The 18928-nt window shown below is 34.5% G+C and overlaps 1 protein-coding gene across 1 annotated transcript; it reads right to left on the bottom strand.

Annotated features, from left to right (window-relative positions):
• Nucleotides 1–411: 411 nt before the first annotated feature.
• ANKRD7 (ankyrin repeat domain 7) lies at nt 412–14995 on the bottom strand. Its single transcript, XM_012740955.3, has 7 exons — nt 14594–14995; nt 6703–6817; nt 6375–6548; nt 5422–5528; nt 4731–4868; nt 2034–2143; nt 412–745 (listed from the first exon to the last, which is right to left on the bottom strand). Exons 1-6 carry the CDS (start codon nt 14797–14799, stop codon nt 2077–2079), a joined length of 807 nt encoding a protein of 268 aa, XP_012596409.1. The 5' UTR covers nt 14800–14995; the 3' UTR covers nt 412–745; nt 2034–2076.
• Nucleotides 14996–18928: the final 3933 nt, after the last annotated feature.

The following is an 18928-nucleotide window of genomic DNA, read 5'->3' as shown; positions in this document are numbered from 1 at the left end:
GCTGTCCTTAGGCAACAGCTAAAGGAAGAGTCTTCCAGGGAAGAGTCCTGAAGCCAGACCATGCTTAATATGTTTAAGTTACAGCAAGGAGCACAGGGAAAACTGCATACAATGCCCCGTGTTTTTAAAAAGAAAAATGTAAAATTGTACATTCTCTTTGACAAAAATAAGCAAATTTTAAAAGACTAAAAAACAATGCCAAAAATTTAATAAATGTTTCATTTGGGTAATGAGGCATTGGATTATGTATTGTCTTTCTTTCTTTTCTATTAATATAATACCCAAGTTTCCTGAATAGGTATTAAAGTACTGTTGTATTGCAAAAAAATCAAAAAGGCTTTGTCAATGAAAGTACTTGCAAAGAAAAGAGAATTTTGATTTACACAGGATAATTTATAATTTTTTCCTCCATTTTGTAGCTGAGATGTTAGTATTTTTATTTTATTTAAATGTTCCAATACATGCATAACACAGTTTACTCTCACCAGTATCTCATTCAATATTTTAACCACAAATTTTTCTCTGCCTATAAACTGAACACGAATTCTATCTTTTCAGCTGATGGTTCATGATACAGATGTTTACGCCTTCTAAGGTAAAAAAAAAAAATTCTTCTCCATTTAACAAACTTTTCTTCAAATGAGTAGTCAGCAAAAATGTTGTGATAGTTCACTTAATAGCTCTTTTAAAATATGCTTTTTTAATCCAAGGAATCAGCAAAGGATTTGCAGAAATGGTTGCACATCTAGAAAACAAATGATATTTGTAATGTCTTCATTTATGTTTAAATATTTTCACTCCTAAGTATATTTCTTCAATTCTATGCCTCAGCAACAACAGAATAATAATTTAGCATTGATACTTCTTTATTCTATAGTTGTTTTTATAAAAATTATTAAGTTGTCCCCTTTGAATCTGACAGTAATAGAACTTTTTAAGTTTACCATCTTTTGCTGTGTCTTTTGGTAATTTTCTTGATGTAATATTTCTGTTATGTTTTAAAACATATAAAGATTAACATTTTGCAAGAAATTGGCAAAATAGATTGCAGTATAGAATTACTGCGGGTGGTTTTAAATGTTTACCCTCAGGATACACTCAAAATGTAGGAACAATATTTCTATAGTTTCTACTGCTTTAGTTCCCTGAAGAAATGACATGTAAACATAGAAATTCTTTACTTTTTATAGTTGTGTAGACATTTCAAAAAGAATAAGAGTAGACAAGGAGGAAATAAGGGTATAGATTAAGAGGAATTCAGGGACATTCTCTTTTAAGTATATTCACCTGTAGTCAATAGGGCTAGGCATAGTTGTAAGCATCATTACTATAGACTTGGAGGATAGAGAAGGTTTGAACAGTTGTGACATTTATATGATCTCCTATTGCCTCCATGCTCCCTCTTTGCCCTAACTTTTTCTTGTTTATGGTTGTGTAGGAGTGTGGTTGCTGGTGAATACAGAGGATAGCTCTAAGAATTGTTCTTTAATCCAACTGAAAAAAGTCAGGGTAAGACATATTCACCCAAAAAAAGGCTATGTATTTACAGACTTAAAATAATTGTATGTATTTTTGAAAATGAACACCAAAAATTATTTTAGTTGATGCATTGTAAATTTAGTTCTTCACAGTGTTACTTAATTTTAAACTTTATGTAAGATTTGGTATATATTAACCATTACCAAATGGGCTTATTTTAAGTATTTTTATAAAAATTTTATTATAGTTTTATATCTATTAAAATATCTATGTGCAAAATTTTGTCTTTTATAACTAGTCAAGAGACTACAGATAAAAAAGATCTTAATCATTCAGTATATCTTTACATCACACCTTTACCTTTTTAGTCAACAGACTAAAAAGAGGTATGAGGATATTTTAATCACAAATATTCTTAAGAACAGTTATTAAAAATATCTGGCATTTCAAATTATAAGAAAATTTCAATTTCAAATTTAAGAAGCTTGTTTCCTTTCCTAAAACAAACAAACAAACAAAAAGCAACAAGAAAAACTTGTTCAGTATTTTCTTACCTTCCTTCAGTTCTTTGATATCACATGTAGTGTCCAAAGTTATCTATTTAGTACAATTCATCTGTTTGCTGTTTTCCTTCATTCCATAATTAGAAATTAATTGATAGTATCTATCCATAAAGAGAAATTATGTATGAATTCCAGCAATCACAAAAATTTAATTCATAAAATAATTATTTAAAAAAAAAAAAAAACTGAGGCACTGTCCAGTGCCTTCCCAAGTATGTCAGTTCCTCCCTCAAGCTTCTCCTCAAGTCAACTCTGTCAACAGACATCATTTTAATTCCATGTACTCCCATTCTCTGGTACCTCTTTTCTTTCTGCTATCACAAATATGATTTTTTTTAAGTCACTAACAAAATAGAAGAAATGGCTTTATGTTTTACTTGGTGTTTTCATTTGTTAGGACTGCAATAACAAAACACTACAGACTTAATGGCTTAAACAAAACCTTATTTTCTCACAGTTCTGTAGGCTGAAAGTTTATCAAGGTGCTGGTAGGGTTAGTTTCCCCTAAGGGCCATAAGGGAAGAATCTGTTCCAGGCCTCTCCACATCTAGTAGATGACTGTCCTCCTTCACTTAAGTCATCCTTCTGAGTATGAGCACTTTTGGTGTTTCTCTTTATGTCCTAATCTCCTCTTTTTGTAAGGATACCAGCTAGACTAAATTAGGGCCCACCCTAATTGCCTCACTGTAACTTAATCACCTCTTTAAACTTATATATCTCCAAATATAGTCCCCTTCTCAAGTACTAGGGTGACGGCTTTCACATATGAAGTTTGAAGGAACAAAATTCAACTCATAGCAGTTGGGTTGAATAGTAAATTAACAAAGTGAAGACAATTAACTTAGTCAGAGACTGAAACACACCCAGTGAAGAATAAACCATTCTCCGAGACTGAAAAGAGCCCATTCTAGTAACTCATTAGCAGCCATAAGGTTTCAGAATTTCAGTGAAAGGAATGAGGAAATGTATGTGTTAAAGCTAACTGTAAAATAAATGCCTAAATATAATTCCCTCATCTGTGACACTGTTACTTATTTTTAAAAACTATGTAAGAAACATTGTCTATACTTCCACTTTAGTAAGCCACAGAACCTACTTACTAGGGAAGAGCACCAACAAATAATCCCATTAAACACAGGTAGCTGCTTAAGTATGTTAGGCAACAGACGCTTCAGCAACAAAAGTCACAATCACAGAAAGCTTAGGTCCCATTGCATGGAGGGACAAAATACAGGAAAAGGAATGGAAGAATTAGACCGTAGCTTGCAAGAGTCATTTCCAATTTTTATTAAACGCTGATCATTCCCACATCTTATAGGTAATTGCTTAGTCATTGAGAAACTACCTCTCTTCCCTTTCACCTCTTTGAAAAAAAGAAAAAACGTAATTCCCTTAGAATTTTCAAAATTGAAAAAATTAAAATATAGAGAGGATAAAAACTTCATGGTCAACATGCTCCTATTTATTCTTCAGTTAATGATGGAGCAATCTACAAAAAGAATTCCTAAAAGCCATTTGGGGAAGATGAAAAAAGTCTCTGAGATTTCCTTCCCATCAAACTACCCAATAATGGCTTCTTAAAACTTATTTATGTAAACAAGTTATTTCAAATATATAGTACTGTTTTTTGATCAATGGATAGATTATTGAACAGATACATGTGTCTCCTAGTTTCATATACCCAAATTTTTTAAGTGATGGTGAAAATTTCAGATTTAAGAAGAATCGTTTGGGATCTCATTCATAGAGGGAAAAAATCCTTTTATAGTATGAATATTCACCAGTTATTTATCTCTTTATTTAAATTTTTATTCATATGGTTCGATTAAAGTAAGGTAAAACAAGATACACATGTTCAATATTACAAAGAACAAAATACTGTATTCAATTATGGTTCATTTAATAAAATATGAATTCTTTAGTGTGTAAAGATCAATCAAGACTTTAAAAATAAACATTTGTATGTATGTATTTGATTATTTTTCTTCCCCCTACTTATGCTTTTCATATGGAATTAATGATAAAAAGTATTGCTAAAATATGAATAAAGTAGGTAGAATAACAATAAACCAAAACTACCTATGCATAATTAAAAATTGTTCTTAAAATAAAATTATTTTTAAAAATCCTATATGTTTAACTTCATTTGCTATAAATTAAATTTCTATTCATTGTATCTTGTTTTCTCATTAACTATTAAAAATCAGAAATTCATGTTCATAATGAAACTGTTTTTTTTTTCTGGGTATAATGAAAATATACTTAAGAATTCTGAAAACTTACCATACTAAAGTTAACTAATGAAACATTGACAATCATATTCAAAGCATGAATAAAATCCTTACATTACTAATATCTAAAGACAATAAAAGGGCATTGTGTGAAGGAATCATCTTTTGCCCAAATCTACTGCACATATGTTGATTAATGGCTATGTTACTAGAAACCTGAACCCCTGGTCCTGACATACTTCCCATTCTCATATCCTGGTAGTTAATCTGTACACTTGGCTCATCTTTACCTTTTATACTGATTATACCCTACGGAATGGAGGAAATCAATAATCCCTAGATCCACAGATCTGCTTACCTGCTGCTGAGCCTATTACACCTTTGTACTTTGGGCTTCATGCTTTATTCTTACAATTAAACCCTAAACAACTGTTAAAAGATATGCAGTATCACTTACACAGTAAAACCATTAAAAGAAGCATATTCCTCAGCTGTGAATCCATAAATATCTTGACAAGATAGATCCACATCTTGCTGAAGAAGAATATTTACTAAACTTGTTGGTTCATTACTGATAGCAATCATAAGGGCTGTTCTGGAACAAGAGATATAAATAAATGTCCATTTATGGATCTTAGGCATATCATTTTTTTAAGTCAGTCTTCTCAATTTACTATTCAAATGTAGGATATCAGGAAAAGAGTCAAAGCAAAAATGTAAAAAATGGGACAGATCTGCTCAAAAAAGTGAGCCAATCATAGATTATATCACAAAGTCTAAAGATAAAGAGTCCCTAGGAAGTGGCTGGGTCAATAGTTTTCAATCTCTGCTCCCTGGAAGCCTAGTGTTTTCAAGAATATATCTTAAAATTCCATGAAGGCAAGTGTCTGGGGCTTTGTGTCCCCTACCCCCATTTAACTAAAATAGTTGGTCTTCTGTGTAAGATTCTAATGTTATAAATAACAATAATTAATCATAATAACCAACCAATCTGGTCCAAGTGTTTGATTTTATAAATAGAAAAACAGATCCTGGGAGTCTATGTAATTTGCCCAAAATCATATGTCATATGGCCTTATATTTTTCTAATTTCTAATTTTTAGGTAGCTGTAGTTATAGGCTATCTTATCTAGCTTTATTAATTATACCTTTGATTGTTATCTGTAGCATTCACATCTGCCCCTTTCCTCAGAAGAAATTTTACCATTTCTTCATTATTTTCACTAACAGCAAGTAAAAGTGGAGTATACCCATCCTAAAAAAAAAAAAAAAAAAACTTCAAAATGATTATTTAAAATACTGTACTAAAGTTACACATCTTTCAGATTTAAATTCAATTTAAAAAATAAGTGTGCTTATAAGAAACCTCTGAATATATACATTAACTCTTAAAAGATTTTGATACACAATAAAAGATGATTCTAAAGATCAAGAAAACAAAGTTGGGCCAGCCAAAAATAATTAAATTTCTAATTTAGGCTTAATTCAGATTGTGAGCAATAGCAGCCTAGAATAATTAAGTGATGACCAACATACATATCACCAATTCACATTTCATAATTTCATAACAGGTTTCCATGGGGTTTCATTTAAATCTCCAAAACTGGCATTTATTTTGAACAGTCATATATATAAAATATCAGTAAACTAAAGTGTTTAGATGCTTTTTTAAAAAAAGTATTTATCAGTTATCTATAATGTCTCAATAGGATAGTTAGATTACTTGTAATATAATTTGATAATTCAATCCTATACTTTTTATTATTCATGAGAATAGAATAGAAAAAAGTGTGGGTTTTATCATTTTTATCAATATCGACTTATAAGGGAATCAAATATTTCTCATTTGATATGGCCCTTTGCACAATTATCATTTGTAAATATGACGTTACTTTGGAGGTCAGCATTACAATCTGCAATGAAATGGATGAAGACTTTAAAGGAAGAAAAATTCTGTCAGTTTTTTATAATCTCATCTCCTTCCCAGTTTCAATTTGGAAAATTCATTCTTTATATGACATGTATTTCAACATATATTAGTTGTCTGAAATACATACCTTCTTTCTAAAATGTAAGTTTTTTTTCTTTAATGGAAACCTACCTTATTTTTAGCTTCTAGATTAGCTTTGTGTTTAAGCAACTTTTCAACTAATGAGACACTTTGACCACAGACAGCATAATGTAGAGCAGTATTATGATTAAAATCCACCAGTTCTGGGTCTGCACCACAGCTTAGAAGAACAGTAACACAATCCTCCCTTTGACATTGTACTGCCTGTCAATGCAACAAGAATAGATGAGTAATCAATTTACTATTTAAGATATGATAAATTAATATTTAATACTATGTTTTAAAGAATGAAATTCAACAAAAATTAACTAAGAGAACTCAAACACATTCAAATTGAAAAGGAAAGATTATAATGTACCTTAATCAATGGAGATCTGTTTTCACTATCCAGGACATTTATTTCACATTGTTTCTCAATTAGGAGACATACGATATTCATATATCCATTAGCACAGGCCAAGTGCAAAGGTGTTCTATATCAATATAATAAAACACAAAGTTAGAGATAAGTATTTGTTCAATAAGTTACTTATTATATATTGTTAAGGTGTTTGATTCATACGTTAGTTATATTTACACAAAATTTACAGTAATTACAATTGCTTTTTACTGAATTTAAAAGGCTGTGTAAATGCCTTAAAGATCAAATATTTAACTGGTTTCACTTTAAGGAAAACTTAACTATAATGACTTGAAAAATACATTGGAAAGGATGATAAAATAAGGTATCACAATAAAATTTAGGAATTGTATTTAAAACCTGAGTTGCATCCAGTAGGTAAGACAAAGAAAAGACTTTGCCTATTCGATGGCATGCTACCCCTAATTGTGTGTTTCTTTCTATTTGGCCCGCTATTAAAGCTGGCATTTGCATCCAAGAAATGAACACAAAGGTCAAAGCCTATGGAACCTCTAAGTTGTAGATCTCTACCTACCTCATTTTAAGTTATTACTCTAGTTTCTATTTCTCAAATAACGCCACTCTAGGTAGCCTACCAGAAATGAAGCACACATTTATGAAGTATGACAGAATACCAATTAATTACATTTTAACTTGCAGTTTTTAGACTGGACTGGCCCTCAATAAACTTTTACTTATTTACAGAGGTGATATTATTATATCCTTGTTTTGAAATAATTTTATAATACAGAGTCCATATATGCATAGCTCATGTCCCAATCAAGAGAACTTAGATAGCATTTCTCTGCTTCACTTTAGGTTCTCAGAAGTACTTTATGGGTACCTAAACCGACATGTTATTGACACATAGGAGTAGCAAAAATAATCTTCAAAAATTTAAAAATAAGGTAACTTTCAAAAAGTTAAACTATCAAAATTCATACACAATAATATGACTTACCACTTATGGAAGTAAATCAAGAAAATATAAAAATAGTTTGGAACAATTGGAAAATACTAAATTTCTAATCGAATTTACCTGAATGTAGTCTCTGCAAAGCAAGACTGTACTATAACTACAATGTAAAAACCAGAGCTCTAATCAATTATATGATTCCCTAGCTGAAGAAAGACTAATCAGGAAGAGGGTGGTCAGCTAGGATGACAGAATAAAACCAAAAGTTATCCATGATTAATTAATATCCTCCATGGAAAAGATAACCTGAATTTAAGGAACTCAAACTTTTCAATCATTGGAAAGGAATACTTTGTTGTAAGACAAAAATGATTCATCAGACTCATGGCCAAAATAAAATGCCCCTCCAAACTATCTACCTTACCTTGCTGTGATTCCATTCTTACCATGCAAATTTCTAATGATTAATTTGGTTTCTCAATCCTGATACAAGAAAGCATGGATTAACCTTTTTGGTACCATCCATAAATCTGGTTTAAGAATGAACTTCCTTATGGAATAGGAAGTTTTTCCAGCCCTCAATCCAAATACACAGGGCTAAATAGCTGTAAGCCCACACAAGATAACTCCCTGCAGTAGCATAGCAAATTGTGGCAAACATTTGGGTCTGTCTCCTACATCTGCCTTTATATATATATTAAGAATTTAGTCCCAAAGAAGTTTGGTAGTTTCCTCCCAAACTTTAGATCTATCTTTCCCTCCAACTCATTTTCTTTTTAATTAACTTACAACACACACACACACACACCCCACCATCTCTAAGAGAAAGTAAAGGGCATTTAGTAAATCCCAACAGGTCTTCCAAAAGTGGCTACTGCACCCTGCTGGATAATTTCACTCTTCCCTTTGAAGTCTAAAACCTTCTAAAACAATTAAATCCTTGATAAAAATCTCAGAGCCCATCTGTATGTTCCAAGGAACCTAGGAAATCAGCCACAAATTCAATAATATAAAATAGCCATGAAAGATTCAGCTTTCTAAGGAAGTATTGAGCAATATAGCCTGTGGTCTTTTACACAAAATCTGAAAACAATCTCTCTTGAGCAGGCATGAAACACTACAAAGTTCCCAATATCACTCAAATCTTTGAAATAGTCTTGTAAAGAAGATAGTTACTTAGAATATTTGGCATCCTTTAAAGGATTCACCCTAAAAAAAGACAAAATGTTTTAAGAACATACAGATTTAACATTTACATTCAAGTTTTAGTTTAACTGTCCTTAAAGCTTGCAAATGGAATATGCAGCAAATAATGTCTTTGTGTAGCCACTTGTCCAAATGTTTACATATATAATGTAAATGCTTCAAGGCCAATACAAATGTTTTTCCATCTAATAAAAAAAACAAAACCCATTCTATTTTCTGGAATGGTTAAATGCAAAAAGTATATTTACAGGTATCTTAGAGAAACACTTTAAAAAAAAAAAGAATATTATTCCCTTTGTCAAAAATCCTTAACTTTTACCAATATATTATATTCTCAATATGAGATTAGTTTATACTGTTACTTCTTATCTCATAGTACTTATCTAACCAGAAATCTAAATTCCTGCAAAGCCTAATCCCAGTTTCTAAGGTTTCAGGCAAGCTGGTATCATTTTGTTTTATTTAAGTTCTATTTTCTCACAGTCTCTCACTCTCATATACTGGTAGAAGAATTGTCAGTATACACCCTGGATAGGTGATGAATGATCAGATCCCACAAATCTCAAATTGAACTTTAGCAAAAGGCATGACTTGGATGGATGTCAAGACCAAATGATTACTATGGAAGCTAAAGTGAAAAGTATTCTCCACTAGACAGTAAGGGCCAGGGAAAGCTGCAATCTTCAATTGAGTCTCATCATGACAATACCTCTTTTATTAACTGACTTTGATGGACTCTTGATAAATCAGAATTCAGGGCAAGTGAAGGAGAGGTAACCAAGGAAGCTACCTTATACTAGGTCATTAAATTATTTTCAACTATAGGCTGGGCACTTCATATCTAATCTAGGTTTGAGTAATATGGCTGAAAATATTAATTTGGAAGTGACCCTTCACTTACCAGACTACATATAGATCTGAACTTTTTATTAAAAACAATAAAAGTGATTTTAAGCTAGAAGAGATATTAAACACCTCCCATTCATTTTGAAACTTAGTAGGCACAGTGCTCTTGAAATAAAAACCAAAATAGAAGCCAACTATTGAGAACACATAAACAGTAAGTTTTTCTGGTTTAATAAGAAGTTGCTTTAAACAGGGTTTTGCAAATCTTGGTTTAAAAAAGACTAATTTAGTTGTAGCTTCAATTTGACAAATGAGGAGAGTTAGGGTCAAGGTTATATAGATGCAGAGAAGCCCTCAAACTCAGACCTTAACTCTTAAAACAATGCTTTTCCTACTAAGTCACTGTGATATCCTGCTGACAGGTTTCCCCTACCCTCTTAATCAGAAATTTCAACTTGTAGTATCATTATTTTTAATAGAAAACATATTTAACAATATTTTTCCATAAGGCCATTATTAATATACACATAATATGCACATGAAGTATCAGAGACCTTCAACACAATGCTTCTAAAAATAAGTCTATTAAACATTATATAAAACATTGTAATTTACCATTTAAAAACTTTGAGCAGCACAAAGCAGCACCCAATGACCATCTTACTCTACCCACTTTTCCAAAGTTCATCTCTTTTCAGAACTATCAAATTTAATTTTAGTATCTTTTCAGATTTTCTCTCTCTCTTGCTCACACTCTCCTCTCCCCCCACACAAATATTCAAATAGAAATATATAGTTTGAGATTTTTTAATATATAGTTTTGAAATTTTGTTATTCAGCTTTATTGAGGTAAAATCTCTATATAACATTTAAATGTGCGATTTTATGAGTTTTGGCCAATACACAGTCATACAACTACTACTATAATAATGATAAAAAACATTTCTATCACCTTTAAAAGTTCCTCATGCCCCTTAACAGTCATTCCCTACCCTCTGTATCTAAAACCCCTGATAACCACTAATTTGCTTTCTGTCACTATAACTTTTCTGGAATTTCATATAAATGAAGTCTTGTTTCAGTTAGCATGACGCTTTTGAGATTCATTCATGCTGTTGCATGTATCAGTAATTCATTCCTTTTATTGCTGAACAGTATCATTATATTTATGTGTGTATGTATATATTTATTTATTCAAACATTTTTTATTAAGCATTTACTACACCTAGGCAGAGTTTTAGGTGATGAGGACACAGCAGCAAAAAAAAAAAAAAACAGGCAAAAATATCTGCTCTTATGAATAATATGTCAATAAAGGAGGCAAACAAACAACAACTAGAAAAATACACAGTATGCCAGTCAGTATTAAGCACTAAAGAGAAAAATCAAGCAGGGAAGAAGGAAAAGACATGTCAGTAAACAGAAAGGGGTACCACTGTAGGTAGAGAGTAGCCAGGGAAGTCCTCACTGGTAAGGTGACAATTGAATAAACACCTAAAAAAAGTAAAAGAGCAAGTTATATGACTATCTGGGAGAAAAGCACTGCAGGCAGAGAACCCAAGTCCCAAGACTCGAAATGCATTTTGTGCATTTTTGTGGAAACAAAAGGCCAGTGTAGCTAGAGATAAATGAATAAAAGTGAGAGTTGTAGCAGTTAAGATCAGAGAGGTAACAGGGTAAGGATGAAGATCATGTACGGTTATATGGGCCATTGGATGGACTTGAATTTTACCTCTAATGAGATGGGAAGTGATTAGACAGTGTGAAAGCAAGGAGTCATATCATTTGACATATAGTTTACAGGATCATTCCGGCTGCAGTGTTGAGAACAAACTGAAAAGGGAAAAAGACCAAAGACTAGTTAAGAGGCCAACACAATTCTAGTTAAAACATAATGGTGGCTTCGACTAGAGTAGCAGTTAAGAAGATGATAAGAAATGGTTATATTTTAGATATATTTCGAAGGTAGAGCCAACAAGTTTTACCGTTTAATCAGAAAGAGGATGTGAATGAATGAGAGACATTAAAAATAACTCCAAGGTTTGTGGCTTAAGCAATCGAAAGAAAGGATTTGGCATTTATAGAAAGAGGAGAGCAGGTCTGAGGAAGAATAACGGGATCTCGGTTTGGGGGTGTTTGAGATTTCAGTTTGAGATACTTAATCAATGATGTGGAGCTAGCGGCATTCATAAGCTAAATGTTAAATTTTCAGCAATTCTACAAGCCAGTTGATATCACATTGATAGCTTAAAATTGGCCACTATCAACGAACTCTATGAATCAGGGCTTTTCTTCCCTTCTCCCAACCCCAAAGTTATTAAACCAGCACATCACTACATCTCAGATATCCAAGTATAAATTATATATATATATTTTTATATATAGGCTATTTTATATATATTTTATATATATTTATATAATATATACATACGCGCGTGCACACACACACACACACACACATATATATATATATATATATATATATAAAAATCTAGAGTTCAGGAGAGAAGTCTGGCCAGAGATAAAAAGTTAGAAGGCTAGGTCCATTTGATTGTGTCTAAAAAAAAAAAAAAAAAAGAAGTTGAAGTCATTGAGAATATAGATATTCCTCTTCACCAGGAGAATAAAGAGAGGGAAAAAGGGAGGGTGGGCGGAGGGAGAGAGAGAATGAGAATGAATGAGAGTCACTTCTGGGTAGAACCCATTAAATGTTGGCAAGTCAGGAAGATGAAAAGAAATCAGCAAAGGAGTCTGAAAAGAAGTGTCCAAAAAAGTAGGAGAAATGCCAGGTGAATCTAGTGTTCTGAAAGACAAGACAATATTTCAAATACTACTGATACAGCAAATATTTGACTGACATACCAGCAAAGACAGACTGAGAACTGACCACTGAATGAAGTCATGCAAAGTTATCCATAACCCTATAAATTAATTCAGTTGTAATATAGGACAAAAGCCATATAAAGAGATTAGACAACTCTGTTTTTGTTAAAAGAGAAGGATATAATACTACCAGCAAACTGAACATAAATCCTCTAACCACATAGTTTCCAGTTATCCAATTATGATGAAATATTATGAAATAGCCTATGGCTTGAAAATTCCCCCAAAGATTTTAAGGCAGCCACAGATAGTACATATTTCCTATTACTAATCACAAACACATAATTTTGTTTCTTATTATGTATTAATTTTGTTTTTGCAGTAAGTGGTTGTTGATGAGCTTTCTGAAGACACTCTGCAATTTGAGGAAATTTTTCATAGGTAATCCATATTAAAAATGTTAAACAGAGTGACATCAGCAACATGGTAGAATAGGAAAATCTATACCTTTCTTCTCCTAACAAATACACCAATTTAGCAATACTGTAAGGACAAACTTCCTTTGTGAAAAATCAGAAACTAATTGAAAGTCTCCTGACCCCTGAGAGAATGCAAAACCAGACTCATAAAAGCCAAAAAGAAGATTCAGGACACCCTCCTGCTGAAGACCCTGCTCCTACCACCAAGTGTCATATGATCAGGAAGAAACTCACAGCTCCCAGTTTTACCTAGGAGAGAAAAACATTTGGCTTGCCAGCACACCAACTTCCTTAAGGGGGCTCCCCAGAGACTCTTCCCAGTCCTGAAGCACTGACAGGTTGGGCACAGTCTAGTTGCCAAAGGAATAACAGAGGTAGCAGCTTGAGCTGGTAGACACATTGATCCTACCCCATGTTCAGCAAAAAGCAATTGCAGGAAAAATCTCAGCTCTCAACTTCTCCCTGTTAGGGAAATGAGTTGATCTGTGTGTCCAGTGCCCCAACGGCTCTGGTGCTGCCCAAGATAGCTAAAAGGACTTATGGGAGATCATCAAGCAGATGAATATACACAATATGTGAGTAGCACAATATGTGCTACTGGCCAGCATAAAATTTGCATATTTTTGGCAGATTAAATTTTGATTCAACAATTAGTTCCAATGCCTGTTTTAAAGCAGCCATTGTGCTCTCAAGTATGCCAAGATAGATCCTATAAACTGTACTTGTTATAGAGCTAACTTGGGTATTCAGTTATTAATACATGGGAAGTCCCTCTGTCTCTCAAGCCCAGCTCAAGAGCAGCTCTGAGACTGGAGATTCTCAAAGTCTCTTGTAACTGAAGAAAAGTCAATGGTGTAACAGAGGCTATATAGCTCACTGCAGTGTATCAATGCCCCTTCCGACTATGAAGAACCTTTGTGACTTGAAAGTTCAATGGTAATGAATGTGGCTATTAAATTGTCTAGCTTATTCACCATATTATCCCAGAATCTAACACATTACCTAGTTTATATAATTATTACATATATTTGCAGTATATATTTGTTCACAAGATGAATTCAGAGCTAAGCTAACTGATGGTAAAGAATGTCCAGTGAAGAAGAAAAAACTATCCTCTGTCCAAATAAGTTTGTTAAATATTAATAAAGTCAACAAGTTTCTTTTGTTTAAAAAAGTTACTTGTTTTGAAGTCTTAAAATCTTAATAACCACTGTTCTTGGTGGTCGCATCTAAGCTTTTCCTATGCTTCTATTAGTAAAATGGTAAATTTTACATGGCTGGGGACAAGAGCAAACACCAAGATGGGCAAAGGTTGGAGTGCTGGTGGAGATTAAGGTCGTGGGAGGAGTGGACAGAATCAGGGAGGGCAAAAACACCCTCAAACACCAAGGTAAGCACTTTAAAAATAATTAAATAAGAAGATGAGAGTTGGAGTGTGACTCTGCCAATGGTTACCAATCTTTCTGCTCTGTAAAACCCAAAGAGACCACCAGTGTCAGTCAGCCGAAAGTGGCTTGTTTCCAGTTGGCAAACTGAACTTTTGCTTCCCCCTACCCGCCGGCTCTTCAGCTCTGGTCACCTGTATTCTTTGTCCCGCATGTTCACATCAAGTTTCTTGAGCTGGAGATACTTCCTCAGCTCCTCCGAATCCCCTACTGAAGCAGCTTTGTGAAGTTTCTTTAAATCCTTGTCTCGAAGGTCGTAGCCCAAGCCCATGGGCAGGTCTGAGGAGGTACGGCTGTGGGGCTTTCCCTTCCTCCTCCGGAAGCAGAAAAGCTTCTTCATGGCGCCGCAGGCTGTTGTCCTCAGGTCGGGCCAGGTAGTTTGTGGGTCTCTTAACTGCCTGCTCCGCCTCTCAGCACGTGGCTAACAGCCCCGGGACACCCTCCCCAGAGCAGACTTGTACGGAGACGGGAAGTAGGCTGGGCCCTCCCCTTACCCACTCCTGGCCTAGGCCTGGGCAGGCGTTGGTTGCCAGGCAACACCCAAGACCCCGCGCGCAGCCGTGGTTGTGACCTGGTCCTAGGGACTCCCAGAGCTGAATTCTCACCTAGGACCTTGTCCTGAGTGACACACTCTTACTATTAGATCCTGAGGCTTAGCTTTCTTACAAATAGCCGCTTGTTCTTCAAGGATAGAACTAGTGGTTTGAATTGCAAACTGAGATGACCTTCCTTGTGATGGGCATGAATCTCTTCCGGTGATCTTGCCTCCAGCCTACTCCCAGACTCTCACTTTCGCGGTCACATGCTACAACTCATCTTTAACAATAACCGCAATGCCTCAATTATCTCAATTTCAAACATACTTTTTGAACACCACTTCTTTCATTCCAGTTCACTTTGTCTAGTCACAAAAGTCCTCTGCAAATCGAATTCACTGCATCTATAGTCCATTGATCCTAATCACCATTCTCTAACCTTAACCACCTCATCCTGTGTCCTCGCTTCCATACTGGCTAGATTAAATGCCACGGTCAATCTTTTTGCCACTCCCATGCATATAACTTCAGTAACTTTGCCCCCCATTCCATTTCTTCCTTATTTTCCTAAACTAAATCCCTACTCAAATCTAAACTCTTGTTTTCTGCCCTGAGCTGCTGAATGTGACCAAGGGGAAAAATACAGCCATGCTGTCATCATCTTTCAATTTCAGTTCATGAAATCCACCTGAAGTGGTCTGTTATTTTTCCTAGTAATCCTTTGATATTTCCCTGGTTCATTCACACTCTCACTTCTCTTGACTATTTCATGTCTTCTCTCTCTTCAAACCCCTTGGTTTAATGGCCTTGCTTTCTGATCTATTGAAAAAGAATGGCAATCAGAAGAAAAATTCTACAGACTCCCAAGATATCTGTCCAATTACCTGCACCTTGCCAAAAAATATTTTTCCTTCTCTCTGGTTCATTTAAGTGGCATATTCATGTTCCTAGCAAAGGCCAGTACCACTTTTGCATGAACTAAACCTCATCCTCTCTAGCCGATACAAGGACATTGTTTAGCAAACCCTTCTTCTCTGCTTTCTCAGGTATTCTTAAAGTTTCCCACTCTGTTAACTAATTCTTATTTGCATAAATACATATTAGTATTTGTTCCATCCTAAAAAAACAAACAAGAAATTGACCACATTTCCTCCTAAAATCTTTACCTCAGTTTCTCTCCTTTATGGCAAACTCCTTGGAAGAATTGTCTATAATTTTATAATCTCTGTCTACAATTTTTCTTCCTTTGTTCTCACTTAAAGCAATTCCCATCATTACCTCTTTGCTCCCATCACTTAACTGACACTGATTTTAAGCAAGATTGGTCATGATCTCTATCACATGAAATTCAATTGCCATTTCTGAATTTTCATGTTAATAAAGCAGCATTTGACACAGGTGATCATTGCTTGCTCCTTGAAATACTTTCTATACTTGGCTTCCAAGATATCACATGAGCCTGTTTGATTCCTTTCTTTCTAACCATTTTTTCTCAGTCTAATTTGTTGATTCCTCTTTATCTCCAGTATTGGGGATAAAGGATCAGTTCATCAACAGGTTTATTTTCTTTCCAAATCTTGGAGACATTCTTAAATCTTATCTTTTATAATTACATTTAGTTTACACCTAAACTGCCAGCAAATTCTGTCAACTGTAACTGCCAAATATATCCAGAATTTATTTTATTTTTCCCCCACCTATATTCATTTCTGGGTGATCTTATTCAGTCACGTGGCTTTAAAAGCCATCTATATGCTATTGACTCCCAAACTAAGAGTTCCAGTCTGGTCCCTCTCCTGAACTCCAGACTGGTATATCCAGTTGCCTATTCAATACCTGCATTTGGTTGTTTATATTATAGAGTCTATAGGCATCCCACACTTAACATGCCTCAACTGGCCCTCTAACATTCCATTCTGTCACCATCCTACTTAAGAACAAGTAACTCTGTTCTTCCAGTTGATAGGGTCAAAAGCCTTGATGTCGTTCTTTACTTTTCTCTTGCTGAAAGGCCACATCTAATCAGGCAGCAAATCCTTTTCTACACTATTTCCAAAACACATGCAGAATTTAACCGCTACTATTAGTGTAGTCCAGGCCAACATCATCTTTCTCATTTGCATTGTCTTACTTTAATATCTTACGGTAGAATCCTGACTGATCTTCATGATTCTGCCCTTGTATACTGCCCTGGCCCTGGTCTATTCTCAATCCAGCATCCTGAATGAGTCAGTTAAAGTATCTTCAGATGATGTCACTTCTCTGCTAAAAATTCTCCAATGATTTCTCAAACCCCTCATAGTAAGAGCTAAATTTCTCATAATGATCCACATGGCCCTATATAGTCTATGACCCCAAGTTCCTTTACCTTCACCCTTTACTTCCCTGATCTCAAGTCCTTCCTCTTACAAACTCACATTGCTTCAACCACGGTGGTGTCTTTGTTCCCCAACACATTAGACATGTTCCTGTCTCAGGACTCCTGCCCTTGTTGCTCCCTTTTCCTAAAATTGTGGTCCTGTCACCATAATATAAGCTTCAAGAAGGTAGCTGTTTTTGTATGTTTTATTCCCTGCTACTTCTCAATGCTTAGAACAGGGCTTGATACTTTAAGTGCTCAGTAAATGTTTGTCAAATGAATGGATGTCCTCTGCATCTATTTGCCTTTTTAATTCATGGGTACAATTTTGGGCACACACCTTTTACTTAATTCCATGGAGCAAAAGGAAAAACCAGGCTGTGGTATTAAATAAGAAACTTAGGGGGTGCCTGATGGGAATGAGACTATAGAACTTACTTTTATAAAGTAAAAAAGTTACAGTAAGTTAAGGTTAATTTATAACTGAAGAAAGAAAAATATTTTTCTATAAATTTAGTGTAGCCTAAGTGTACAGTGTTTATAAAGTCTACAGTAGTGTACAGTAATCTCCTAGGCCTTCACATTCACTCACCACTTACTCATTGACTCACCCAGAGCAACTTCTATCCTGCAAGCTCCATTTATGGTAACTTTCTTACACAGGTATACCATTTTTTATCTTTTATACTGTATTTTTACTGTACCTTGTATATGTTTAGATACATAAATACTTACCATTATATTACAATTGGCTACAGTATTCAGTACAGTCATTGGCCATACAGGTTTGTAGCATAGGAGCAATAGGCTATACCATATAGCCTAGGTGTGTAGTAGGCCATATCATCTAGGTTTGTGTAAGGATACTCTGTGATGTTTGTACAACAATGAAATCACCTAAAGATGCATTTTTTCAGAATGTTTCCCTGTTATTAAGCAATACATGACTGTACACACATTGAAGTGTTTTGTTTTTCCAAATCTATCAACTTAATTTAGAGAATGTGTCCTAGTGCATGTCTTAGAATCTCCTGAGTCCAGGAGCAAGAGACTATTGAATTGCTTCTACAGGGTAATAAAGACTTGCAATTCAATTCCCCATTTTGTATTCCAGAATGAATCTTTTATTTGGATGACTGGTGGAGAAAATATCCAGGCCCAGCACAGTGGCTCATGCCTATAATCCTAGAACTCTGAGAGGCTGAGGCCAGAGGATTGCTTGAGGCCAGGAGTTTGAGACAAGCCTGAGCAAGAGCGAGATCTCATCTCTACAAAAATAGAATATTTAGCTTGGTATGGTGGCATATACATATAGTCCCAGCTACTTAGGAGGCCAGGGCAGGAAGATCACTCAAGCCCAGGAGCTTGTGGCTGCAGTGAGCAATGATGTGACACCACTGCACTCTAGCCCCTGTGACAGAATGAGACTATGTCTCACAAAGAAAATAAAAAGAAAAAAAAAAGAAAATATCCAGTCCATTTAGTGCAATTATCTCCTCTACCCAACAGAATAAGCCATCACAACACAACAATCCAATGTCCATATAAGGGATAGAAAAATGTGTGGAGGGATT

This window comes from Microcebus murinus, chromosome 9, assembly GCF_040939455.1.
Source record: "Microcebus murinus isolate Inina chromosome 9, M.murinus_Inina_mat1.0, whole genome shotgun sequence".
NCBI classification, from domain to species: Eukaryota; Metazoa; Chordata; class Mammalia; order Primates; family Cheirogaleidae; genus Microcebus; species Microcebus murinus.
The sequence above is the reverse complement of the archived record's forward strand: the minus strand, read 5'-3'. Positions and strand labels throughout refer to the sequence as shown.